The sequence below is a fragment of the Lonchura striata genome, chromosome Z (assembly GCF_046129695.1).
Source record: "Lonchura striata isolate bLonStr1 chromosome Z, bLonStr1.mat, whole genome shotgun sequence".
In the NCBI taxonomy this organism is placed as follows: Eukaryota; Metazoa; Chordata; class Aves; order Passeriformes; family Estrildidae; genus Lonchura; species Lonchura striata.
The window spans coordinates 21,272,441-21,295,558 of record NC_134642.1 but is presented as its reverse complement, the minus strand read 5'-3'; the positions used below and the strand labels follow the sequence as shown (position 1 = coordinate 21,295,558).

At 39.3% G+C, this 23,118-nt stretch overlaps 2 protein-coding genes across 2 annotated transcripts in view; one reads left to right on the top strand and one right to left on the bottom strand.

Moving 5' to 3' along the window:
- CCDC171 (coiled-coil domain containing 171) overlaps window positions 1–12,934 on the bottom strand; it is a 161,251-nt gene extending 148,317 nt beyond the window's left edge. Inside the window, exons 1-4 of the mRNA XM_077790231.1 lie at window positions 12,749–12,934; window positions 9,658–9,827; window positions 3,629–3,761; window positions 1,975–2,149 (exon numbers count right to left, since the gene is read on the bottom strand). Of these exons, the coding sequence (XP_077646357.1) occupies window positions 1,975–2,149; window positions 3,629–3,761; window positions 9,658–9,704 (355 nt within the window). The 5' untranslated portion in view covers window positions 9,705–9,827; window positions 12,749–12,934. The remainder of the gene's footprint in view (window positions 1–1,974; window positions 2,150–3,628; window positions 3,762–9,657; window positions 9,828–12,748) is intronic.
- Window positions 12,935–15,718: 2,784 nt separating this feature from the next.
- The window catches only part of PSIP1 (PC4 and SRSF1 interacting protein 1), a 34,034-nt gene continuing 26,634 nt past the window's right edge, over window positions 15,719–23,118 (top strand). Inside the window, exons 1-4 of the mRNA XM_021525528.2 lie at window positions 15,719–15,795; window positions 16,242–16,445; window positions 17,379–17,455; window positions 20,972–21,110. Coding sequence (XP_021381203.2) covers window positions 16,374–16,445; window positions 17,379–17,455; window positions 20,972–21,110 — 288 coding nt within the window. The 5' untranslated portion in view covers window positions 15,719–15,795; window positions 16,242–16,373. The remainder of the gene's footprint in view (window positions 15,796–16,241; window positions 16,446–17,378; window positions 17,456–20,971; window positions 21,111–23,118) is intronic.

The following is a 23,118-nucleotide window of genomic DNA, read 5'->3' as shown; positions in this document are numbered from 1 at the left end:
GGTTGAGTTACTAGGCGAAGATTTAGTTTTTCCAAGGAAACTTAATTACTCCTCAAGACATTTAAATCTTCAGCCATAAATGACCTGAGATGGGGAACATTGTATACACACTTCTGTGAAAACTTAAATGCCATGGAAACCTTCATAACCCATAAGCAGCTTTATACAAGAAAATATTTTACAACAGCTTTTCATTTTACTGAATACAACTAGCTGCATTGGCATTTAAGTAATCACTTTGCAACAGGATTTTATTTCAAATTCTATCCCAGTTTTCTGACATTTCTTCTTAATCAGAAAATAATGAAATTAAGAGAGCACATTATGATGACACAAAGAATCAGTGGACACAATGATAGGAAAGGACTGTCAGGTGCAGAAAATCAACAGAAAATCTGGAGAAAACACTGAAGGATACAAGGCACAAATAAAGCATTCTATATGAGGAGAAATACTGGGGTCATACCAAAGCACCATGTGATGTGAGAAAGGCTCCAACTGGCAAAGGAAAAGAAGCAGAAAATTACTAATTGCTAGAAAATTAAGCAGCAAAATTGTAATTTGGTTTCTTTGGCACTTGTCACAGACATAAGAAGTTTGAGAAATTTCAGCCATGGAATTTGTCATCAATTGACAGACTACAAATTATCAACTATGGTATTAAAAGAAACTAACACACATGCACTTAAGAAGATATCCCTTGCCTCTGTAAAGCCTCTCTTACCCCTTTTTGTTCTCCAGGCCCTTCATCACATGTTAGCCCAGTCCATTCAGAAAAGTGACAGGAAGCCCAGCAGACTTGGTCCACTGTGCTGTGGTTCCAGCAGCATCAGTACTGCCTCTTGGTACCTGGATGGCATGAGTCTTATACTTGCAAGGAAACCAGCAAACATGGAAAGAAACATGACTTTGCTCTAGGTGAGAAACTAGCAATTCAAATCTTCAATTTGTAATCACTGAGAAATTTCCAGAAGGTAAAAAAATGCCTTCTTCCAGATTGCAATCCATAAGATTCACCATGTTTCATGTGTTTGCAATCCCTAAGATTTTTATTTAGTCATGTGTTCTCCAAAGGACTGAAAGTTCAGCTTTCCCAACATCTTAAAAATACTTGTTACTTTAACTACTTGCAACATCCAGATTCTGTTTCAGTTCTTGAAAGGTTAAAATCTTCGAGAAGTACTCCAAATTCTTCATTGAATATCAACAGCTCATCAAACTCACAAATACATCTCCTGTACTAGATTAAATAGATATAGTAGTTTAGGTAACTAAAAATGCACCTAATTTCCTCATTTCATTCACAAGAATGAAATCTCTCTGTTTGAGGAGTATAAAGGAAATCTGAGTTTCTGAATACAAAAGTAGTAGGAAATAAGTCTACATAAAAACTTTCCCTTCTACATACTACTGTCACAACACACATAACTATAAAAAAAAGAAACAAAAACAATGAGAAGAAAATAAAAGAGACATGAACAATTAAAAGCTTGAAACATTAGAAAAGATGAAAGAAAATATACATATACTTCTGGAAGCTGCTAGAAAAAGTGCAAACAAATGAGCAGGAACTAATTTTTTCTATTCTTTTTTCTTCCTTTTTTTTTTTTTTTCCTCTGAAATGGAAAAGGAAAAACTAATGAATACAGGGATAACCCGGATGTGAAGATGGCCATCATGATTACAGTTCTGTACACAGACAGCCCTGAAGGAAGAAGTAACAGAAAGTGATGGACAAGAGGAAAGAAGGGTTGGAAGGGTTAGCCAGTTAGTTCTAATCCACACATTAGACAGTAAGAGCTTTCTGAACTCTTACGAGTTTTCAAAAGCAGATGGATAAGAGATGGGAAGATAAGACAGATTCAGAAAAACAGCAGTAAACTAGAAAATCTAATTAAGTCCCTGCTTCTGACTTACCTTAAAGACATGAAACAGACTTAGCCTTTATTTCATCTTTACTTCTTTGAAACCTACCTTGCAGTTCCATAAGTTTGTTTTTTGCATCACTCAATTCTTCTTCTGCAGTACACATTTTCAGATGGGCACTTTTTCTGGCAACTGCCAATTCATACTCCAGACCTTGTCGAATGGCCTCTCCTTTCTCAAATTCTGACCGTAGTTTGATTATCTGTTTCTCATAGTTGGAGACCTAGAAAATAAATTTCACAAAACTACTAACAACGTTCACTTGAAGAAGTACAACATGTTGCAGAAATACAGCTACAGAATATTTTTAAAAGGTACTTGGAATCACATTCATAACTGCCATCTTATTCCACTTGAATTTGAAATATAATCTTGCAACTTTTGATACTTCACTGGTTTTTCCAAACTGATCTTTTTCCTAGATGAATTTCATGTACCTTAAATATACCCCTCCATTTTTCAAAAAATATACTACCTTAAAAAAATTAATCATACACTATTGTCATCTTCCTGTACCTTAGAGGAAAAAAATGCCATAAGAGAAACATTATATTCCAGACAACTTTCTGGCAACATTCAGAACAATCATATTGGGATACTAGACTATCAGACATCTAGTAACTCACAAATATACATACAAGCATAAAATTCAGTCCAATAATGGTCAGTAGTGAAACAGATGTCTTTAATGCTAACACACAACAAACTAAGAATAGAAAACACGTCCAAAAGGGATCTTATACAGGCTGAGAAACAATCTTTGCTGCCAAAAACTGGATTCAGAAAACCAAGATATTTCAACATAAGGAGATGGAAAGTAAAATAGATATTCCTTCAGAACATCTACAAAGTAGCAATATTCTTGTCAATGAGAATTTCATACATGGGAAATCACTCACATTACAAAGGATTTCCTTGATGTTGTTGTAGCAAACTAGTACTGAAATGAAGTAGCATTAAAAATATACTCAATTTTTTATTTAGTCTGAATATCAGTTCCCCCACTAACAAACACAGAAAATGGTGGGTGCTGAGTTGTAGTCAGTTTCAGTATATTGCTCCTAGGCACACTTCCCACATTTGCTAATGCCAAACTGGCAGTTGATAATCTGTTTAAACTATGCTGCTGAAGAAGTATTTTTACAGCAATTCTGCTCTAAGCAATCTCCCAGGAGAAGTTGATGTGGACGCTCATTCATCTGGTTTTGGCTAAATACAGCCAATAGAACAAGTTTGTTGTTCCATGTACATTTATTATCTGGGTATGTACCCAAATTGAGAGATGCCTGCTTCTCCCAAAATGACTTGTTTTTGTGCTTCAGTTACATTGTTATTTTCCTGTTGGCTTATCAACTGTGGTGTCATTGCAAAAAATGGATCTATGGAACTATCTGGATTCAAACAAACAAACAAACAAACAAACAAACAAACAAACAATCTCTTACATTGAGCTCAGGGTGCAAAAGGTTCTTCTGCATTTTGCTGTTGAGTAACTTACCACACCTTTAACTGTTAACAATGACAGCAGAGGTGCTAACAGTATCTAGGAACAGGTATGAGAGGTTTGTACAGCGACACCTTTCTTCGTATTTTCCATTTACGGACTATGCTTTTGATCCACCATCTGAGAATAATACTTCAATTAAACAAGATGACATTTAATCCAGGAGTAAAATATGGCAAATGAAAAAGAAGTCCTTACTTCTTGATTGTGTTGAATAGTTAAGTCCAAGTTTTCTTTTTTAGCTTGAAGAAGTTTCCATTTCATACCTAAAACAGCATCTAATTCCAATTCTTTGCTCTTCTGTAGTAACTCACATTCCTCATTATGTAGGCTGCAAAATAAAGGTAAACATTCCTTGTAAGTTTTAACGTTCCCTTATTTCAATTATTAGATTGTGGGTCCAAAGCTCTATACATTCATTTAGGTAAAGCTATACCTATTGTTGCTTATTACACAAACTGTGAGACATATAGAAGCATTAACTTATACTAGATATGCACTTTTAATTTCCCTAAGTCGATTTAAGCATGCTTTTCATTATTTTTCATTACTTTTATTATTGATCCAATAAACTTCCAGGATGGTCAAAAACATCATTTCAATAACATATATTAAAATGACTAGCAAGTTTCTGTCTGTCTCTTTAGTAAGGCTCATTCTATAACATGGACTACTGTCTCAAAAACATCACTATCACAAAACAATTGCATAAATGTGGAATAAATCTCACTCTCCCACATTTTGTTTTCAAAAATATCTACATCTAAACTACAGTAAACAATTGTTCACAAACAAAAAGCAAACTAAAGGTCTAGTCCTCTAGAATATCCTATTACTTCCACTACTTTTTCAGCCAAAAGAAAAGCTACTTGGCAGGTAACAATATTCACCTCTGAACAACACAAGCTCAAAACAATTAAAACAAGTTTTTATGTAGAGAATAAAAAATTAGTATAAAAATACGTATTTAATTAACTAGCTTAATAATCTTACAACCAATTATTATAACTCAAAGTGGACAACTCAAATTTCAGGAGTTGAAACTCAGTCTTCACTTTTTTTGATATATGTCGTTTTTCAAATTATTAAAGCTATGTAAGAATGGCTTTAATATTCAGTGGCTCCACACAAAACTGAAAGTTCTCATGGACACAAAATATAAATTAAATTGTAAAAAGAAACGTAATTAAATTAAACAAAAAAGTTGGCATCATTTCATGCAGAGCTGAAAATAATAAAATAGCTTACATTGGTCTACATGAAATCCTAAGCATTAATTACAAAAAGAACAGTTTAATAAATTCTAGTACACTGGGTTTTTTTAAATATAAAAAATTACCACTTTACTCCTAGGTTTATGCACAGGCACCATTAACATTTTTCACAACTAAAACCTTTACCTGATGATATATGTTTTCTCACATAAACTGACCAACACAAATGTCATCAACAAGTGGAACAGTGTTCTAGGTTAAATGTAGCCTTTAAATATATTAATAACAACAAATTATGAAATTTCATGTTTTCTAGCTGCAGTCTATAAATATTTTATAATTTAATAAATTCTGTCAAGTCTTCATTTAAAAACAAGATGGACTTCATCTATGTGATAAGAATAATTTTATATCATCAGTACTTGGTCCACAGGGGTGCCATGTACTTAACACAGTTTATATTTTTAATATATGTAGGAGATAAGGATCATTAAAACCCACATGCACTGCAAGAAAACCACTGGCACATTATTAGCTTTCAGTATTTACATACCCAGAGGAACCAACACATCTCAAAGGGCAAACAATCAGTAACCAAGTAAGTAAAATCCCATTTTAAGCAAGTCTTAGCTAATTCAATTAAGAAAATATGGTTGTAAGTCAGGAAGGAAGTAAGAAGAATCTGAACAGTGAAAGTGATGACTTTCCACTCATCCTAAAATCATGAGCCCAACACTGTTAGGTGATGGAAAGGGGTAATCTTTATAAGAATCCTTAGGTGCACAATTCACCAGGTGGAAAACATTGAAGATGCACATATAGCATAACATGTAGCATAACTTGTGTTTTTAGCAAATTAGTATATCTGACAAAAATCCCCAATTAGAGACGTAAGTGTTAAGGCAATTTCCTCCCGGTTCAACCTTCAAATTCCCCTGTCTAAAGGAATTCTAGTTCCTTTAGACAGGAACTACACTTTGTTTATGAAAATGTGTCTCAGAGAGCTAGTTTCAACCTTGGCATCCCCAAAAATTTAGCCTTGGACTCCCAGGTTGGAGCCACTGAGGAATTTATTTTTTGATATTATATGTCTAATAGACTAGGTAAAATGCTACAAATACTATGATAGACTACAGAGCTACAAATATATGTGCAAAGAATATAAGGCAATATAATACAAAAGGCAAAATAAATTAAGCATCAAGAGCACTTGTAAACTGTATAAAAGATTGTTTGTGGACATCATATAATGGGTTTGGTCGACCTTTATTTTTCCATGGTTGAGGAAAACAGATGAAAGGTAGGTTGTCTTATTCAAAGATTATACAAGAAGTATCTGTCTCACATAAGACACCCAAAAACCTGGTGGTACCAAGGTGAACAAAGCACAGCACAGGGGGAAAAACCAAGACCCAGACTGAAAGATAGAGATGACTAATGCAAAGAACAAGGATTAAGAAAAGTGTAACCATTTTGATAGTTTGTGGGCAGCAGGGAGGTCATTGTGCTTACTTAAGTCTGATGATATTTAATACTTCTGTGCAAGGAGAGCACATTAAATGAAAGCAAGGGAACAACTCCTTTTTGTAAAGTAATTAAAAGGAAACACCTTCAAATTTTTAAGGAAATTACCTTGGTTTTTATGGCAATCAGCTTTAAATAAAGCTCTTCCTTTCAACTCTGCTATTAATTATCCAGAGGAAAAAAAAAAAGAAAAAAAAAAGAAAAAAAAAGGAAAAAAAAAGGAAAAAAAAAAAAAAAAAAAAAAGAGTGCATTGCAGATACCTGCACGATAAAACTTACTCAGAGAAAAATTTCACTATGTGCTTAACTGGACCAGTAGTGGGGAAAAAAAACACCACAAACAAGTTACATGATGCCACAATAGCAAATTAGGGACATTATACAAATGAAAAATGTGCCTAACTGTAAGTACTGGGGAGGAAAAGGCATTAAAAATAACTTTTTATGCACAGCATAGGAATTCTCCTTAATTAGCTGCCTTATTTCTGTAGTATCTTCTTTAATCCTCGCAGCATCACCAGCACACACAGTAAGTACTTTATGAAAGCTTCACACTACCTACTGTAGAAGGGTCATCCTTCCATATTCATTTACCAGTAAAAGTGCTACAAGCATAAAGTTCTTGGAAGCTTAAGTCACAAAATCAGGTAAAATCCCTGGAAAGTTTCAAACAATGTATGATTTGCAGTCTTAGAGGAAATCAGACATTGCTTTACACATCCATTTTTACATATTAATATCTTTACACATCCATTTTCACATATTAATAGATCATTGATTTTGAACGAAAGCACGTATTTTACAACTAGAGCTTTTATCTAAGACACTACTTTTGGTAGTACTTTAAGATTCTTTAAGAAAGCATATGAGCAGGTGACATAGCTTTTGAGTTCCACATCACAGAATGCTCAAAAATTCTGTGATGAGCATTCACTTCACAAGTCAGCTAATTACAGTCAACAAAGAACATCACAGAGAAACAGTTTTCACTGGCTTTTCTTCCACATATGGCTGAAAACGTAATTTTATAGCAGATAAACTTTCTTTCATTTACTATGTAGCACTGTAGTTATACTGAACTTCTCCAGTTGAAGAAGCAGTCTGTAGCCCAACTTCCTAACCAAAGTATCCACTGAATTTTGCTACATCTATACAACTGGCAGGTTTTCACTACCAGATTTTAAATAGTGACAAATAGCTCTCCCAGTTAAAATAAACAGAATGAATTAAAGTTTACTTTAATTGTGCCAAAGATCAAACACATGTCAGGTTAAAAAAAAATAAAGAGCCATGTGTAACATTTATAACCAACCTCTACCTCCACAGCTTGTAGAAAACCCTTCTGGAATTCCACAACATTGTTCCCAAATGGAGACAAAAACTCTGTCATGTCTCGACCTATGCCCGTGTGAGAATGGCCAGTATGTACACCTGCAATGATGGGGTGACTGCTGCCGAAAATTCAATAAAAATAGCAAACTCCTTAGCAGCAATGTAGCATTAAGAAGCAGGCATTCTTTATTCCGTCATATGCGCAAGTAGCTCCTCCTACACTTTTGCATGCTGAGTAGAGGAAAGTTTCTGATTACACACTGTATTTTACATACATATTCATCGATTGTCCCAGAATAAAAATACACGATAATAATTTACCCATTATCATTTAAGTATTTTGTCCCTCCTTTACGCATGTGTTCTTCTGTCCTGGGGGTCTGTCATAGTGGTCAGGGATGTTACAGCTGACACAGTCAAGCTGGCAGGGCACTAGGGCTGGTGAACTTCCAGTTCTCCTTCTTACAAAATAGCATTGTGCAGTTCCACAGGCCAATGGTTGTAGGACAACAACCATTGTGTCAGCTCACCAGGTGTTGACTATTTATCATCCAGTAACATGACAACATCAGTGGGCAAAGGAAGGGCTACAGATGGCATTTATCTGGGCTTCTGTAAAGCCTTTTGACACTGTCCTCCACAACATCCTTCTCTCTAAATTGGAGAAATGGATTTGATGAGTGGACGCATTTGCTGGTGGATATGAGAATAGTTGGACAGCAGCATCCAAAGGATAGTGATTAATGGCTCAGAGTCTCAAAGGACATCAATGACAGGTGGTGTCCCTCAGGATTCATACTGTTATTTAGTATCTTCATTTACTGACATTATGTTGAGTCAGGGACAGACAGAAAAGACTCCAGTCTTCAGGAGGCAAATTAGAAGGCCTTAATGAAAGTAGAGCATCTTTTTATAATGTGACTTGCTAAGGTGAGACTTGATTGGTCTCAAAGTAAAAACTTCTCACACTATTGGTAAGCTGTGAATAGCAGCTGGAGAATCATAACAGTTACAGAAAGAGAGATAATAATTGTTTTAATTCTTTTCTCTAAGTTTCCCAGGCTCGTTCTGGGAGAAAATTATCTCTTTCTTCGACAGAACTGAGAATATCCACACAGACAAAGGGATCAACTGCTCTATGGACAAGTCTGTAGATGACACCAAGTGGTGTCAAGTGGTGCAACTAACACACCTGAAGGATGGGATGCCATCCAGGGGGACCTGGGCAAGCTCAAGAAGTGGGCCCACAGGAATCTCAGGAGGCTCACCAAGACTGAGTGCAAGGTGCTGCACCTAGGTCAGGGCAAGCCCAAACATAGGCTGGGGATGAACAGATCAGAGCAGCCCTACCAATAATGACTTGGGGTGCAAGCAGAGAGGCTGGACATGACCCAGCCATGGGCACTCCCAGCCCAGAAAGCCAAATGTGTCCTGGGCTGCATCCAAAGCAGCGTGGGCAGCAGGGCCAGGGAGGGGATTCTGCTCTGCTCTGCTGAGCAGAATCCCTGCAGGGATTCATCCAGCACAGGAAGGACATAGACCTTTTGAAGCATGTCCAGAGGAGGCCCAAGAAGTTGATGAGAGGGATAGAGTGCCTTTCCTGAGGTGAATTGGAAAGGCTGAGGGAATTGTGTTTGTTCATCCTGGAAAAGAGAAACTCCAGGGTGACCTAATTGTGGCCCTCCAGCACCTGAAGGGAGTCTGCAAGAAAGATTGAGATAGACTTTACAATAGCATGTAGTGACAAAACAATAAAGAATGGCTTTAAACAGAAGGAGAATAAGTTTAGATTAGATATTAGAAAAATCCTTTACTGTGAGAGTGGTGAGGCACTGAAACCAGTTGCCCAGAGAAACTGTGGACACCACATTCCTGGCAGTTGGCTCAAGGCCAAGGTGAATGGGACTTTATACAATCTTGCCTAGTGAAAGGTGTCCCTGTCCAGAGCAGAGGTCAATCATCTTTGAGGTCTGTTCCAACCCTGGCCATTCCATAATTCTAAGATCTAATAACTGTACTGACATGGCATAGGTTGCATATATTACACTGTATCTGGTTCTTTTTCAGTGTGAAATAGATAACTTCAGAGATCTAGAAAATTAACCACAAAAACTGGAACTATATTACTAGACTAAAAAGTATAGAAATGAAGCTCACCTTCTAGCTTCTGTGACAGAATAGTTGACTGGAGAGGATGAACTCATGATGACCCATAGACAGCTTGTCAAGCTGCAAAAACTATAAACTCTGGAGAATGAATCTACTGTATATACATTTACTTGACAAGCTTCCAAGATGATTCTTCCATATCATAAAAACATTACAATCTGTAAAAGAGACATGCTTTAATTTATTTACCAACATAATGAATCATTTGTTAATACACACAAGCAGTTAGAAAACAGTCTTACTACTACATCATATGAACAACTACTGCCTATAATTTTACAGTCTTAGACATCTATGAGAATTGTACTTCTAGTCCTTGAAGCTTAAATACTGTAGACCAATATATACATATATAGTAACACAGCAGAATATCCTCTGCCAAGGTTTTCAGAATATCACTAAAAAGTATTTTGTTCCCATACATCGATCCTCTATCTTGTAAGAATATTACAAGCTCCATTTCTCTTCAAAACAATTCTATTGAAGATAAATGCATAAATCATGATTGAATGTACTAGTTTGCTGTCTGATAACAGCCTTTAACACAACAAGTCTTCCAAGTATTTTACAAACCTGGAATTTTCTATTTGAACATATTTTTATTGTATTAGATAAATCAGCAATAGCTAGGACTATACAGAAGGAATTCTAAATTGAACTGTAACTCTACTAATCTTTAGAAAAAATCATTAATTTAGTGTCACAATAAAAAAGAAATCAATATAGACAACATATTTATAATGCTGAACTTAAAAAATCCATTGTTTAGGTCAAGTTGCACAGCAAACTCACTAAAGACCTCTTTCAATTAATTAAAGCAAAGTAACATGAACTGTAAGCTGTATTCAACAGTCAATATTAATGACCCATAAAGGTTTGTTTTTGAACATGATAGCAGATGGACATCCATACTAAAGTCCAAAACAGGAAACTTGCCTAGACTCCATTTCTACCATCCCTGGTTTGTAGTCATATGCCCACAGAATCATAGAATAAGCTGAGTTGGAAGGCATCCATTAGAACTATCAAGTCCCAACTCCTGGCCCTGCACAGGACACCCAATAGCCACACCATGTCCCTGACAGCATTGCTCCAATGCTTCTTGAACTCTGTTAGTCTGGTGCTGCAACCACCTCCCTGGGAGTCTGTTCCAGGGTCTAACCACCTGCACTTAAGGGTGAAGGACCTTTTCTGAATATCTAGCCTAAACCCCCCCTAACTCACTTTCAGGTCATTCCCTCCATACAGTCACTAGAGATTAAGGATCGGTGCCTGCCCCTTCACTTCCCCTTGTGAGGAAGTTGTAACTTCAATGACATCTCTCCTCAGCGTCCTGCAGACTGAACAGACCAAGTGACCTCAGGCATCCCTCATAACATTTTCACCAACCTTGCATACCTCCTTTCAGTACTTTCAAATACTTCAATGTATATTTAGTATTGTAGTATCCAGTGGCAGTAGTTGGTGTAATATATTAATATAAACTGGCTTTATTCATTCCAGTTGCTGGATTAGCAATATGGGAAAGAAAAAAAATGCATTTCTGCTTCAATCTATAATTTTAACAGAAAATGCAGCAAAAATAAACTTATTTTTAACAACTCTGAGTTTTTGATTTGGGATCTTTTCTTTATTTTTACAGAAAAGTAGTATATTCATATAGAACAACTAGATGTATCCTTTGTGATCTTTAACATCTACTCATCAGAATTCACCTTGGTGCATGTGTTCAGAAAATTCAAAACACAATAATTGCCATGCAACAGACACCCACACTCCTACAGAAAACAGCATAGCTTTTTTTCCATCTCAAATGAGAAAGCAGTTGAAAACCTCATTCTCAAAGTATAGTCTGTAGTATAATTTCTAGGCATATGTTAAGTTCCATTAAATTATTAGTGACTTGCACACTGAAAACTTTATGTAAGAGAAGAAAATCTTGACAAAGTACTTGTAGTACTGTACTCAACAAAGATGAATCACTTCAATAAAAATGAAAATGAGGTATCCCAGTATAGGAAACTATACCTCTATCAATTGTGCCAAATTTTCACATTCAGACATAGCTCTGAACACTACGAAATGAGTATTTTAGACCACCCTTTTCTTAATATTTATTGCCAAATATATATATTTGGCTTTTACCAAAACCTGAACAGTAGAAAATTAAAAAAAAAAAAAAAGGTGCAATTAAATAGATGCAGCAGAAAAAAATCTGTTTCAAAACATAAGCAAAATCTCCTCTGATACATCCATACCACCTTGAAGTTTTAGAACCTTCTGAAATTACTTTTAAGTCTTTTCATGACTTTGACAGGGAGGGAAACAGGGAATATCTAATGACTGCTTTCTGGGAATGTTAATGATCTTGAATATACAACATCCCTCTGTTAAGACGCACATCCATAGTTTACTAGCACACAAATGGACACACTCCAAGAGCATGCTATTTCAATCAGGCAAAAAAAATATTCAAGGGGCATGGAGTGGCTTGTCAGAGCACCACAATCAAACAAAAGTTAGGAAGTTTTTGCTTGAGGAGGTAATACATTCAACGGATGTTACCTACAAAACTTGTGTCTTATTCTCCTCACAAACTTCTGAATATGCTTAACTAGCTTTATGAAGGCCATTGATTTAAACTGAATGTGGGGAAGAACTTCTTTATTGTGAGGGTGTTGAGGCACTGAAACAGGCTGCCCAGAGAAGCTGTGGATGGCCATCCCTGGAGGTGTTCCAAGACCAGTCTGGATGGAGCTTTGATCAGCCTGGTTTAGTGGGAGGTGTTCCTACCCACGGCAAAGGAATGGAAATGGAGGATCTCTAAGGTCCCTTCCAGCGGACTGAATCTAACCAGGATGTACTAATTTGAAACACACGAGGCCAGGCGGAACTACCACATCTGTGTTGCAACTACAAAAGCTCACCAGCTTCGGCTGAACGAACCACTAGCCCTTCGCTAATGCAGGCTGAAAATTTTTAAGTCGGCTAAAAAACAAAGTAGAAGCATCCCTTCGCACCGTGGCCCCGGAGCGGCGCTGGCTGAGCGCACGCCGTCCCGGCGGCTTTGGCGCTTTACCTGGCAGGAAGGGCTGAGGGGAAAAGGTCACAACAGAGCTCCAGCAGCAGCGCCCCGGGGCCGCTCCGGGCTGCCGGGAAGCGCCGGGAAGAGCAGGGAAGCGCAGGGAGGCGCCGGGAAACGCCGGGAAGCGCCGGGAAGCGCCGGGAAGCGCCGCGCCGTCTCCAGGCGCCGCCGGCACGGCCGCGGCCGCCGCGCCGCGCCCTCCCAACGGCGGCTTCCGGCCGCGGCGGAAACGACATCGGCGGGCCGGCCGCGTCCCGGCCGCTCTGGGTCCGAAAATGTATCGTGCGTGCAGGAAATTAAAAGCACCGCCTGACGTGAGAGCCAGATTGAGGTGCGCATGGCCTCAGTCTCGGGGCAGCACATCCTTCACTCGTATTATCAAGAGAAACAAAGAGGTAAATGACTTTGAGGATCCCTGGGACTGAAAGCACAGCAGGGTGGATGAGGCAGACCCGTAACAAGGTTACCATTTCCCCTCTGGTCGCCTCACTGCACAAAGGGAAAGGTTTCTTTGAAACACCTTGAAATTGTTTCTTTGAAACAATTGTAAATGTATATTATGTCAAACAAGAGCAGCATAAGCGAGTGAGAGAACAAAATCAACCCCACCACAGCTTAGAAAAGTGGACAATAGCAGTATCATGTAGGTGGTATATCCTTCAAGGTACCAATTGAAGTTTTAATAAAAAGATAAAAAGTTCTGTAATATTTTCACCCTTAGAGAAAAAGACTTAAAGCTTAATTGCTAGTTTCCGACTTGATTTCTATAATTGGCTTTTACTGATGATTTTTCTGCTTCTCTATCATGCAATTACTCTAAATGCCTAGTGCCAGATGAAATAAGTTCTTTGCCCAGGTTCACAAAAATAGATTTCATTATGTTGCAGTTCTGTTAATAACAGCGTGATTGGGGTTTTTTGATCAAAAATACAGAGTGAAGAGGATGTCCTCTCTGCTGTCGTCGTGAAAGGAGGCAGAGACCTAGCATCATATTTGAATGCTGTGATAGGTCATGACAGTATAAGAACTTGGAAAATTCTGAACCAGTAATACTAGCTTATCTGCCCAAAATGTCCCACACAGTTTTTTACATTGATTTACAAAAATTACTTTAGGCACAATACAGTTGCTGCACACATATAGTTAAACAAACACCTCTCCTTCCTCCCATACTGAAAAATACATACCATATATACAACCATATGTAGAATTATTTCAGTTGGAAAAGACATCTAAGATCAAGTCCTACCATTAACCCAGCACTGCCACAGCCACCACTGAACCATATCCCTAAGTGCTTCATCTGTATATCTTTTAAATACCACTAGGGATATGGACTTTTATTCCAAGTGATCATTCATTTTTACATAGGAAGAAAGGTTTTTATCTCTCTTAATGTATTGACAATTGAGGATATGAACTTTTCTTCCTCCAAGAAAATCAAACAGATCTGACTTGTTTAAGCCATCAGAAAAATGCAGTTTGTTCTTGCTTAACACAGATGGGATAAAATTTTACAGTTAAAGTTTATAAAACAACATTTTGCATTTAAGGAGGAGAGAGCCTAGAACAAATCACAACTTGCTCTGTGGCAACTGCAGTGGGTGTTTTAGACCTGACTTGAGTTTCAGTATCGAAACTGAAAGGGGTAAGATGATTCTTCCTTCTCACAAGGACTTACCTTTATGTTCAAGTAGCACAGAGGGTAACTGGCAGAAAAGTGACCTGTAAAACTTGTGCATCAGGCCACACACCAAAGATGAAAAATTGAGCACAAAACGACTAGGTCTTCCCCTGTGAAACAGTGTACAGAGTAAATTTTTGTGCTATACTATGACTTGCAGGTGTGGGGCCACCACACAGGACTAAACCCAGAGAGAGCTGACAGGCAAGCTAATTTTTGATGCAGAACTAGAAGTAGACACAACAGGATAAGCAGGCCATAAGAAAGAAGGTAGTGAATTTATTTGGTTTTGAGATCTTCACTTTGAAGAAAAGTATTTGTGGGGAGGCTGGCAGTGGCTGATGCACTTACTAAGGAGATCAGCTGACAGAAACAGGAGAGGTTGGCATAGTTGCTTGAAATGCTAGGTGAGGAGGAAGCTTAATGCTGACTGGTAAACAAGCCAGGAGAGTAACATAGCCTGAATTAGTAGCAATCCTAGTTAGAAAACAAAACCAATCAACCAACCAAAAAAAAAAAAATTAAAGAAAAACAAACAAACAAACAAAAAAAAAAAAAAAAAAAAAAAAAAAAATCCACCAAACCCAGGAGTTAATGGCCACTAAGTAGCAAGTAAGGACTGTGTTACAGACTTAAGAAAATAAAACAGAGTTGTTCGACGCTGGGGGAAGTCAAAACATCAAGCAAGTGGCTGGGGAGTACCCGGGTAACATGGGCAGTTTTTGGGCCGGCAGCAATAAGGGATGAAAAGTCCGGCAAGGGAACGGGTCTCTAACGGAGCTCGTGGGGCATGAGACACACAAAGGGTCCCGCGGGGACATCGCACTCGCCCACTTTGGGAAGGACACTGCGCTCATTAACCGCGCCAGCCTGTCAGTGGCTGAGCAAAGCCCATTCCCGCGTGTGCGTGGCGATCCTCAGCTCGGCTCCCGCCGCCACCGCGGCCGGGGGCGGTCCCACCGCCGCGCCGCTGCGGCAGCTCCTCCTCCTCCTCTTTTCTTCCTCCTCGTCCACCTCCGCTCCCTCCAGCCGCGTCGCGGCCGCTCCGCCCCGACCGGAGGAGGAACGAACCACTTTTCCGACTGCGGGGAGAGGGAGCGAACGAGACTTTTCCCATTCCTTTCTCCAACCCTGCTCGGGTCCGGCGGGCTCTTTCCTCTCGTGGCTGCCCGCATTCCTCCAGGCGTGGGGGCGGGAGCCGAGCCGTCTGTGTTAGGCCGGGGCGCTCGCCGAGCCCTCGGCGGCGCGCCGCAGCTGCCCCGCCCCCGGTGCGGCGCGCGGTGGTTCGGGCCCGCTGGCGGGAGGAGGCGGCGCGGCCGCGTTTCCCGCGGCGGGCGGCGGGCCGGACGCCAGCACGGTTGGTAGCAGCGGGCTGCACGAGCGGCCGGCGGGCGGGCTGGGAGAGCGGGAGAGAGAGAGAAAGAGAAAGGGGGGCTCAGGGGGTAGCGGGAGAGAGAGAGAGAAAAGGGGATGGACAGGGAGAGGAGGGCGGGCGGAGTTAGTGCTCCGCGCGCCCCCTCCCTCCCCCACTGCCCCCCGCAGCGCTCTCGCCCCATCGCGCCCGCGTGCGTGAGGGGGCGAGCGGCCGCTGGGGCCGGGGGAGATCGGGACAAGGTGGCGGGCGGCTGTCCCGGGCAGGCGGCCTGGCCGTGCCCGCGGGCGGCTGCTAACGCTGCCGAGCGCCCAGGGGGTCTTTTTGCGGGGGTGGAGGGCGGGCACGGCGCAGCACGCCCCAGCCGGGGGCCGCCCGCCCTTGCTGACGTGCCTTCTTGTGCTGCCCTTCTCTGCTCTCTCCCGCCCCAGCGTGTTTATCCCGGCAGCGAGCGGCACCTCGCGTGGCTGGCAGTGCCTCGGTGATTGCTGGAGGTGCAGAGCCTCTCCTTCTCCGAGCCCGGCTCGCCAGGCGGCAACGGGGCGTTACGCCGGTGAGAAAACATGAGCCGAGATTTCAAACCCGGAGACTTGATCTTCGCCAAGATGAAAGGTTACCCCCATTGGCCGGCCAGGGTAAGGCTCCCCCTCCTCCCCTTGCCCCGTTCCCTGCGGGGTGCGCTCACACACCTGTGCTGAGCAGCACCTCCAGATCCGCCTCCTGTGAGGGAGGATGCGGCTGGGCTCCCCGGGGTAGAACCAGCTTTGCAGTCACCTTGCAGATCCGTACTGTAAAAAGTTGCCCTCTCAAGTAGTCATTAGTTGTCCTAATTTGTGTAGCATGGCTTTACGGAATGAAGACTGCTGTGTGGTAGCCTGATACTGGAGCGTGTGCAAGCCCCTGGGGCTGTTCAATAATGGTGTCCCCAAATAACTGCTCTTGGCAAAAGAAAAACACGAGTTTATGGCAAGATTACTCCCAAGTGGGCTATGTCTACTGTACTTTCTGTTAAATAGGCTACGTGTATGTGGTAACTTGTCTGGTACTTTTTTGTGTTCTCTGTGCTCCATTGGAAAAGGCATGCTGTAGGTGATTTGTTGGATGTGGGAATGGAGTTTAAAAGGTACTTAGTTAAGATGCTGCCGAATTGGAGTTCTTGTAAAGTTTATTACCCTTTTAGTAGTACTTCACATTTGGCCTTCCACAAGTTATCAGGTCAGCCATAAGGGTAGGAAGTCTTCCTGTTGCTTTTCCTTAAGGATGGTCAGTATATGGATGAAATTGAATTATGCCTTTTGCCTGTAACACATTGTAATCTCTCCTTTTAAGAGAAGGGGTCGTGTGAAAAGTATCTCTGTATACTGAAAGTAATGTAATTTTCTGTTGTTGCTGATACTGATTTTGATTCTGCTATATTTTTTTACATACTGTTAGAAAGATATCTAAGTTCCTGCTTTATTTTCTGTAGCGTTTTTATTCCCATTTTAATGATTAATTTTTATATATTTCCCCCTAACTGTTTTTGACTCTTACTTGATTTTAATTATAATAGGCTGTGTTTTTCTTAGGTGGATGAAGTTCCTGATGGAGCAGTAAAACCACCTATGAATAAAATGCCTATTTTCTTCTTTGGCACCCATGAGACGTAAGTTCTTTATATTTCAGTGTTGTATTTTTTTCATTTTAAAATGCTATGACAAAAAGTTATCTTCTCTGAATGTAGTGTACTGCAAGCTAATGTATTTATTAGCACATCTTCCTAAATTGATCTGTTTTGTCAAGACATGATTCTGTAACATTTGCTTAAGCTCTTCAAGGAACCATAACCATAACATATATGCTTTGCTCATCAGAAAAAAAAATAGTACCCACAGTGATGTGGCTGATGGGTTTTTCTTTTTATCTGTAATGAGTTTAATTATAGTCCTGTATATCATCAAAATTCTCAATACTATATTCTCAAAGAAGTGAATTAGGAAAAATTTGAGAAATGGACAAATAATAATGTACTGGAGTTATTTTTATTGTTTGGTATATTGGGTTTTTTCTGACGAGGTTTTGGGTTTTGGATGGTATTATGTTTATGAGATCTGGAGAGACATGAGGAAGTACAGTTAGCTTCATACCTATCAACCTGCAAAATACTGATCTTTGGGTACTTTGAGCAGTGTTTTGTGGTGATACAGGACTTGCTTTGCAAGACTGTATGTCTTCCACTGCTGAATTTAATAGAAAAAATGCTGTGGTTTATGTAGTTATGTGTTTTTGAAAATTACTGTGTTGCCTTTTAGCGTGACTGGTTGGGTTACTGTAGATTGAAGGCATCATGAGATTTGGTGCTCCATTTTTTGAGTTGCTGAAAGAAACCCAAGCTACTTAAACATGTATTGGTGTGCTTTTAATTCTTCAGTTTTTCTTAAAAAAAGTCAGACTGAAGTTCTGTGCAAAAGTTGTCCATTTCCCATATTTTGTGGAAGGATCTTGCGAGTTTTTATTTCACTAAATGGATTGAAATTGTTTTGTATCCATCTTTAGCAAGTAAGTGTCTTGCTAAGATGATACATTGTCCCATTGAGTAGATGACTAAGCTTCCCTACTGTTGGCGTTATTTGCTGTTATTTTTCTTAAAAAGCTATTTCTGTCATGAAAAAGATAGCTATATGCTTGGCCCATGTAATTTTTTTAACTAATCTCATCTTTCAATAAATCTTTCAATGACAAATTTTTTTTGTTTGATTGGAATTTTTGTGTGTGTAATTTTGTGGGTAAGGAAGTGTTCTTGGAATATGATTGAAGGTTGCAAGGTTTGTCTTGTCCATTTTTTAAATTATCATTTAAAATGTGTTAGGTTACCTTTTCTTTTCTTAAATTTTTCACACAACCAAACTTTTTGTTTGGCAACTGCAATACAATACTTGTTTGGTTCTGTTGTTGGTGAAGTGTGTGTCATTGTGGATTGCTGTGGGGTTTTGTACAGTTGTAAATAAGTTTGGGGATGCAGGTTGAATGTAAGGGAGACAGAAATAACTCCTCACCTAAAGCTTTGAAAACACCTGTGCAAGTTTTGAGAAGTTTTATGTCCAGCTTCAGATTTAACTTAGGGCTTTTAAGAGATGTTTGCATTAGAAAGGTTTGGTAATTGGGGGCTTTTTTTTCTAGTTTGTATGAGTAATTTGAAATGTTTGTTCCTCACTCTGGCATAGTTACTAAATAAAGTTTTTTGGTGATCTGGTTTTTGTTAGGCTCTAGTTCCAGGTTGCTATGTTTCAGAAATCCATAGAATACCAGCAAAACGTTTTGCCTCTGTTTCACACACTTGCAATGTATGATGTTCCATGACTCAAGCTATCTCCTCGTGTTTGTTAGGCATGTTGTTTATCTTAAGATCTGTAGAGTGATAATAGGTGAAACTTTTATAGTTCTTGGTCTCACTTACTCCTTACAGTAGATACCTATAAATTACAATAGGAAGGAACAGATCAGGTGACAGAGGAGACTGATGTTCTATGGTGTGTAATTTTGTTTTGGTTTTTAGCTATAAATAGTGAATTCAATGATCCATCAGGAATTATGTAGCGTTAACAATTTCTTGTACTTTTTTCATGGGAATGAAAGTAAATTTGGTAAACTTGTTTTGTGCTGTGCTTTTCACAGTTAAGACTTACACATTGTGCAAAGTTAGATACTCTACCCTCAGCATTTTAACAGGCTTAATATATGTAGTCTATCTTATTGTAAGTAGTGGCAACTCTGAAAACTCGTATGACCAGTTTTTCATGCTAAAAAGTCCTGTATAGAGGATTTCAGGCTGTGTGGATGGTTACAGCAGGAAAAAGGAACCATGGGGAAAAAGTAAAGCAAGACTGGTTTGGGAATAATTCTTACTAAACTTCTAGAAATAATGTAATTGAGTTTATAAAATTACTGTGAGTAAATCTACCTCACAGTTTTTTGTTTTCTCTTAAGTTTTGTAAAAAAAACCCCAACTGAATGTGTTTCTATCTAGGGAGAGTAATAAGTAATAAAATGAATACTATTTCAATAAACACTTTATTTGGATATGTTGTGGCAGTAGATCATATCAGTACAAATTTTGTTTGGTCACAGACAAACAGGTTAAGTGAACTCTAGTTTCTGGACTTTCTGCATTAGGGTAATCTCTTTTCATTCAATTTTTCTTGTTCCTTTTTCTTTATTGGCACATGAGGGCTAAACTGCAGCAGCCTGGTTAGCATCATAACCTTTTCACAGTAGCTCTTCTCAGGTGTTTTTCAATGCCTGACAATAGGGGCAAAGGCTTAGAGACTGAAAAAAAACGCTTATTTTTAGAGAATAGGGAAGAAGGGAGGTAATTTTTTCCCTATTTTTGTCTCTCCCAGTTGCTCTGTCTGCCTCCCTATCTTTTTTGTTTGTGTAAATAAGCTTGGCAGGTGCAGGTTTCCCACACTGGCTGAATCCTCACTATGGTCTCTTGCCAAGAGGTGGGTGATTTGCAGTCTCAGCTGACAATGGCTTACTTGGTGCACATAGTTGAGTGTTTACAGCTGGAGAAGAAAATGCTTAAGCTTTCAGTGAGAGTCTGTTTTTTCTTTTTTCTCTCCTCCTTTTATTGGGGTATAAGTCTGAAGTAGCTGCTTTTTTTTTTTTTTTCAAGATAATGAAGGAAGTAGTGGCGTGGAACTTAGAAGTGTCTGTTTAACTTTACCATGAGCTGGTACTTTCAGAAAGGAAGTGTCTGCAACTTTCAAATAGTTGGATGTAACATAATTGCAATTAACACAATGTCTAGGCATGGATTGAAACTGAGAATGTACTACCAAAGAGTACATTTTTCTGTTAGCAGCAGGTAGATTGGTACAGTGAAATCCTAACTTCAAAAGGCTATGAAGGTAGAGCAGAAATGGAATAGTCTTTGATGCTCTTCATTATAAGCCAAAATACTGGTTTTCAGTATTCCCTTCCCTCAGTAAGGAGGGAAGTCTCTTTTTGTGGTGTTAGTAATGGAGACCTTGGGTGTTGCAGGCCAAAGTTTAGAAAACTAAGCACTCTAGTAGAATAGTTGTTATAGTACTAATGACTTTAGTATTTAATAACACTTGGTGCTTACTTCTTTGAAAATACAAACCAATTAAAATGTGAATTTTGTTTTTCTTTCCTTAAGGGCATTTTTGGGGCCAAAGGACATATTCCCTTATTCAGAAAATAAAGATAAATATGGCAAACCAAACAAAAGAAAGGGTTTTAATGAAGGCTTGTGGGAAATTGACAATAATCCCAAAGTGAAATTCTCTCATCAGCAGGTAAGCTATGCAGACTCTAAAACTCTTTGTTGCTTTGGGGGGAGTGGGGGAGGAGGGGAAATGCAGTAAATGTCCTGACATAGAGTAATGATTTATTGCTGCTGCATAACTGCAGGTTAGACAAAATTTAATATATTTTAAATACTGTTTGTTCTCAGTGTCTAGTATCAATAGCATAAGAAGAGATGGGGGTTGTTTAACTGGAGATATATTCCTGAAATACCTTTATAATTGTGTGACTGTGCTTGAAAAGTAGTGGGTTTTTTGGGGTCTCAGTCACTCTGCCCTGTGTATTCTAAAACCAAATACCTGTGTTCACAAGTATCCTTGTAAAATTTCAGTACATGCTCTCCTAGTGTGCAGTATTTTAATTCTAGCAGTTGGAAGCAATGTGCTGTTTGCCTTTTAGCCCCTGCCACAATTCAATTTTTATCCATTAGTAGTTCCTCATTTCTTGCCTGTTTGTAAGATTTCCAAGCTTAAACCAGAGCTATGCAATGCTACCCATAAAAGGACCCAAATTTAATATGAAGATAAATTCTCATGCGTGCTCGTTTTATCTTTGCTTGGTCCGGACATTGTATAAGCTTTTAGTTTTTTTGCTATCTACACTGAATATATACTGACCTTGTCTCCATTGGATCTTTTAGGCAATGCTGCAATAATAACAAAAAGAATTACTGCCTTCTGTTTTTATTTGCTGTTTTTGCAACACATGCCAGGTTGCCATTTCAGCACCAATTAATTCCTGCTTCATAAGATACCCATGTTACTGTGTTTCTAGTTTGAAGGAGAATATGGATAAAGACTTAAGGAGTTTCTGAAGTGTTGTCAGGACGTCATGTATTCCAGCTGTGTACTTTCTCCTTTGGGATATGGAGAGACGCTAATCTCCACATCACAGTGGGGAAGGACTGTAGTAATAAGAGACAGATTCTTTCTGCTACTGTAAGATAAACCTTTTCATTGTCCTTCTTGTGGCAATTGAAAAGAGATGCTCTGTGGATGCCTGAGGCAGTCGTGAGCTATACCAGTTATTCTAACTATTCTAACTATACCAGTTTTTCTAATTTGGGTATAAATAATCAACAGTAAAAATTTTTTCTGTTATTCTGTTTCACTGCAGAAATCAGTCACTTCAGTTAAGCAGTGCTTTCAGGAGCATCTGAGACATTCATAGATACATCTCCAATTGGGAAAAGACACAAAACATTGCTGAGATAGGTGCACACTGTTTTCTTAGTGTAACAGCTTTTCTGCAAGATAGTCCTTTTACATTTTGAGTTCCATTCAGGTTCTTCAGCTTCAGTGGCAGCATTTTTCACTCTGTCTTTCTTGGTCAAGTTCTGTCTAGAGCCATTGGGTTGTTCTTTGCAGTTTTTTCCCTATTTCTTTACTGCAAAGAAAGAAAAATATTTTTTCCCACAGGTTGTATTTAAATCCTGTTCCTCTTAGGAGCCATAAAATTACTGGAAGAAGAAACTTTGCTTAGTAGGAGTGTTTTAACTGGAGTCCTGCATCCAGTTCTGGCCTACTCAATACAAACTGGGTAACATACTGGACAAGAGACCTGTGAAAGGCTATGAATATGATGGACTGGAGCATTTCTGTTGTGAGGACAGACTCAGAGAGCTGGGACTGCTCAACCCTGGTGAATTTATATGGAATCTCCTCAATTTATATAAATATGTTAAACAAGGGTACCAAAGACACTGGGTCAGACCCTTTTTAAGGGGTTTCCAGTGACGGGACCAGAGGCACAAACTGAAACACGGGAGGTTTACTTTGAATGTAAGGGAGCTTTTTTTTTTTCCTGTGAGGGTCACTGAGCCCTGCTACACATTGCTTAGTGAGGCTGTGGAGTCTCCATTCATGGAGATACCTAGAAATCTGGACATGGTCCTGGTCAGCCAGCTGTAGGTTTCCCCGCTTGACCAGGAGGGTTGGATCAGTTTGAATTACAGAAAAAGTGAAGTTAAGCAATAGATTAATGCAAATATTGGTTTTT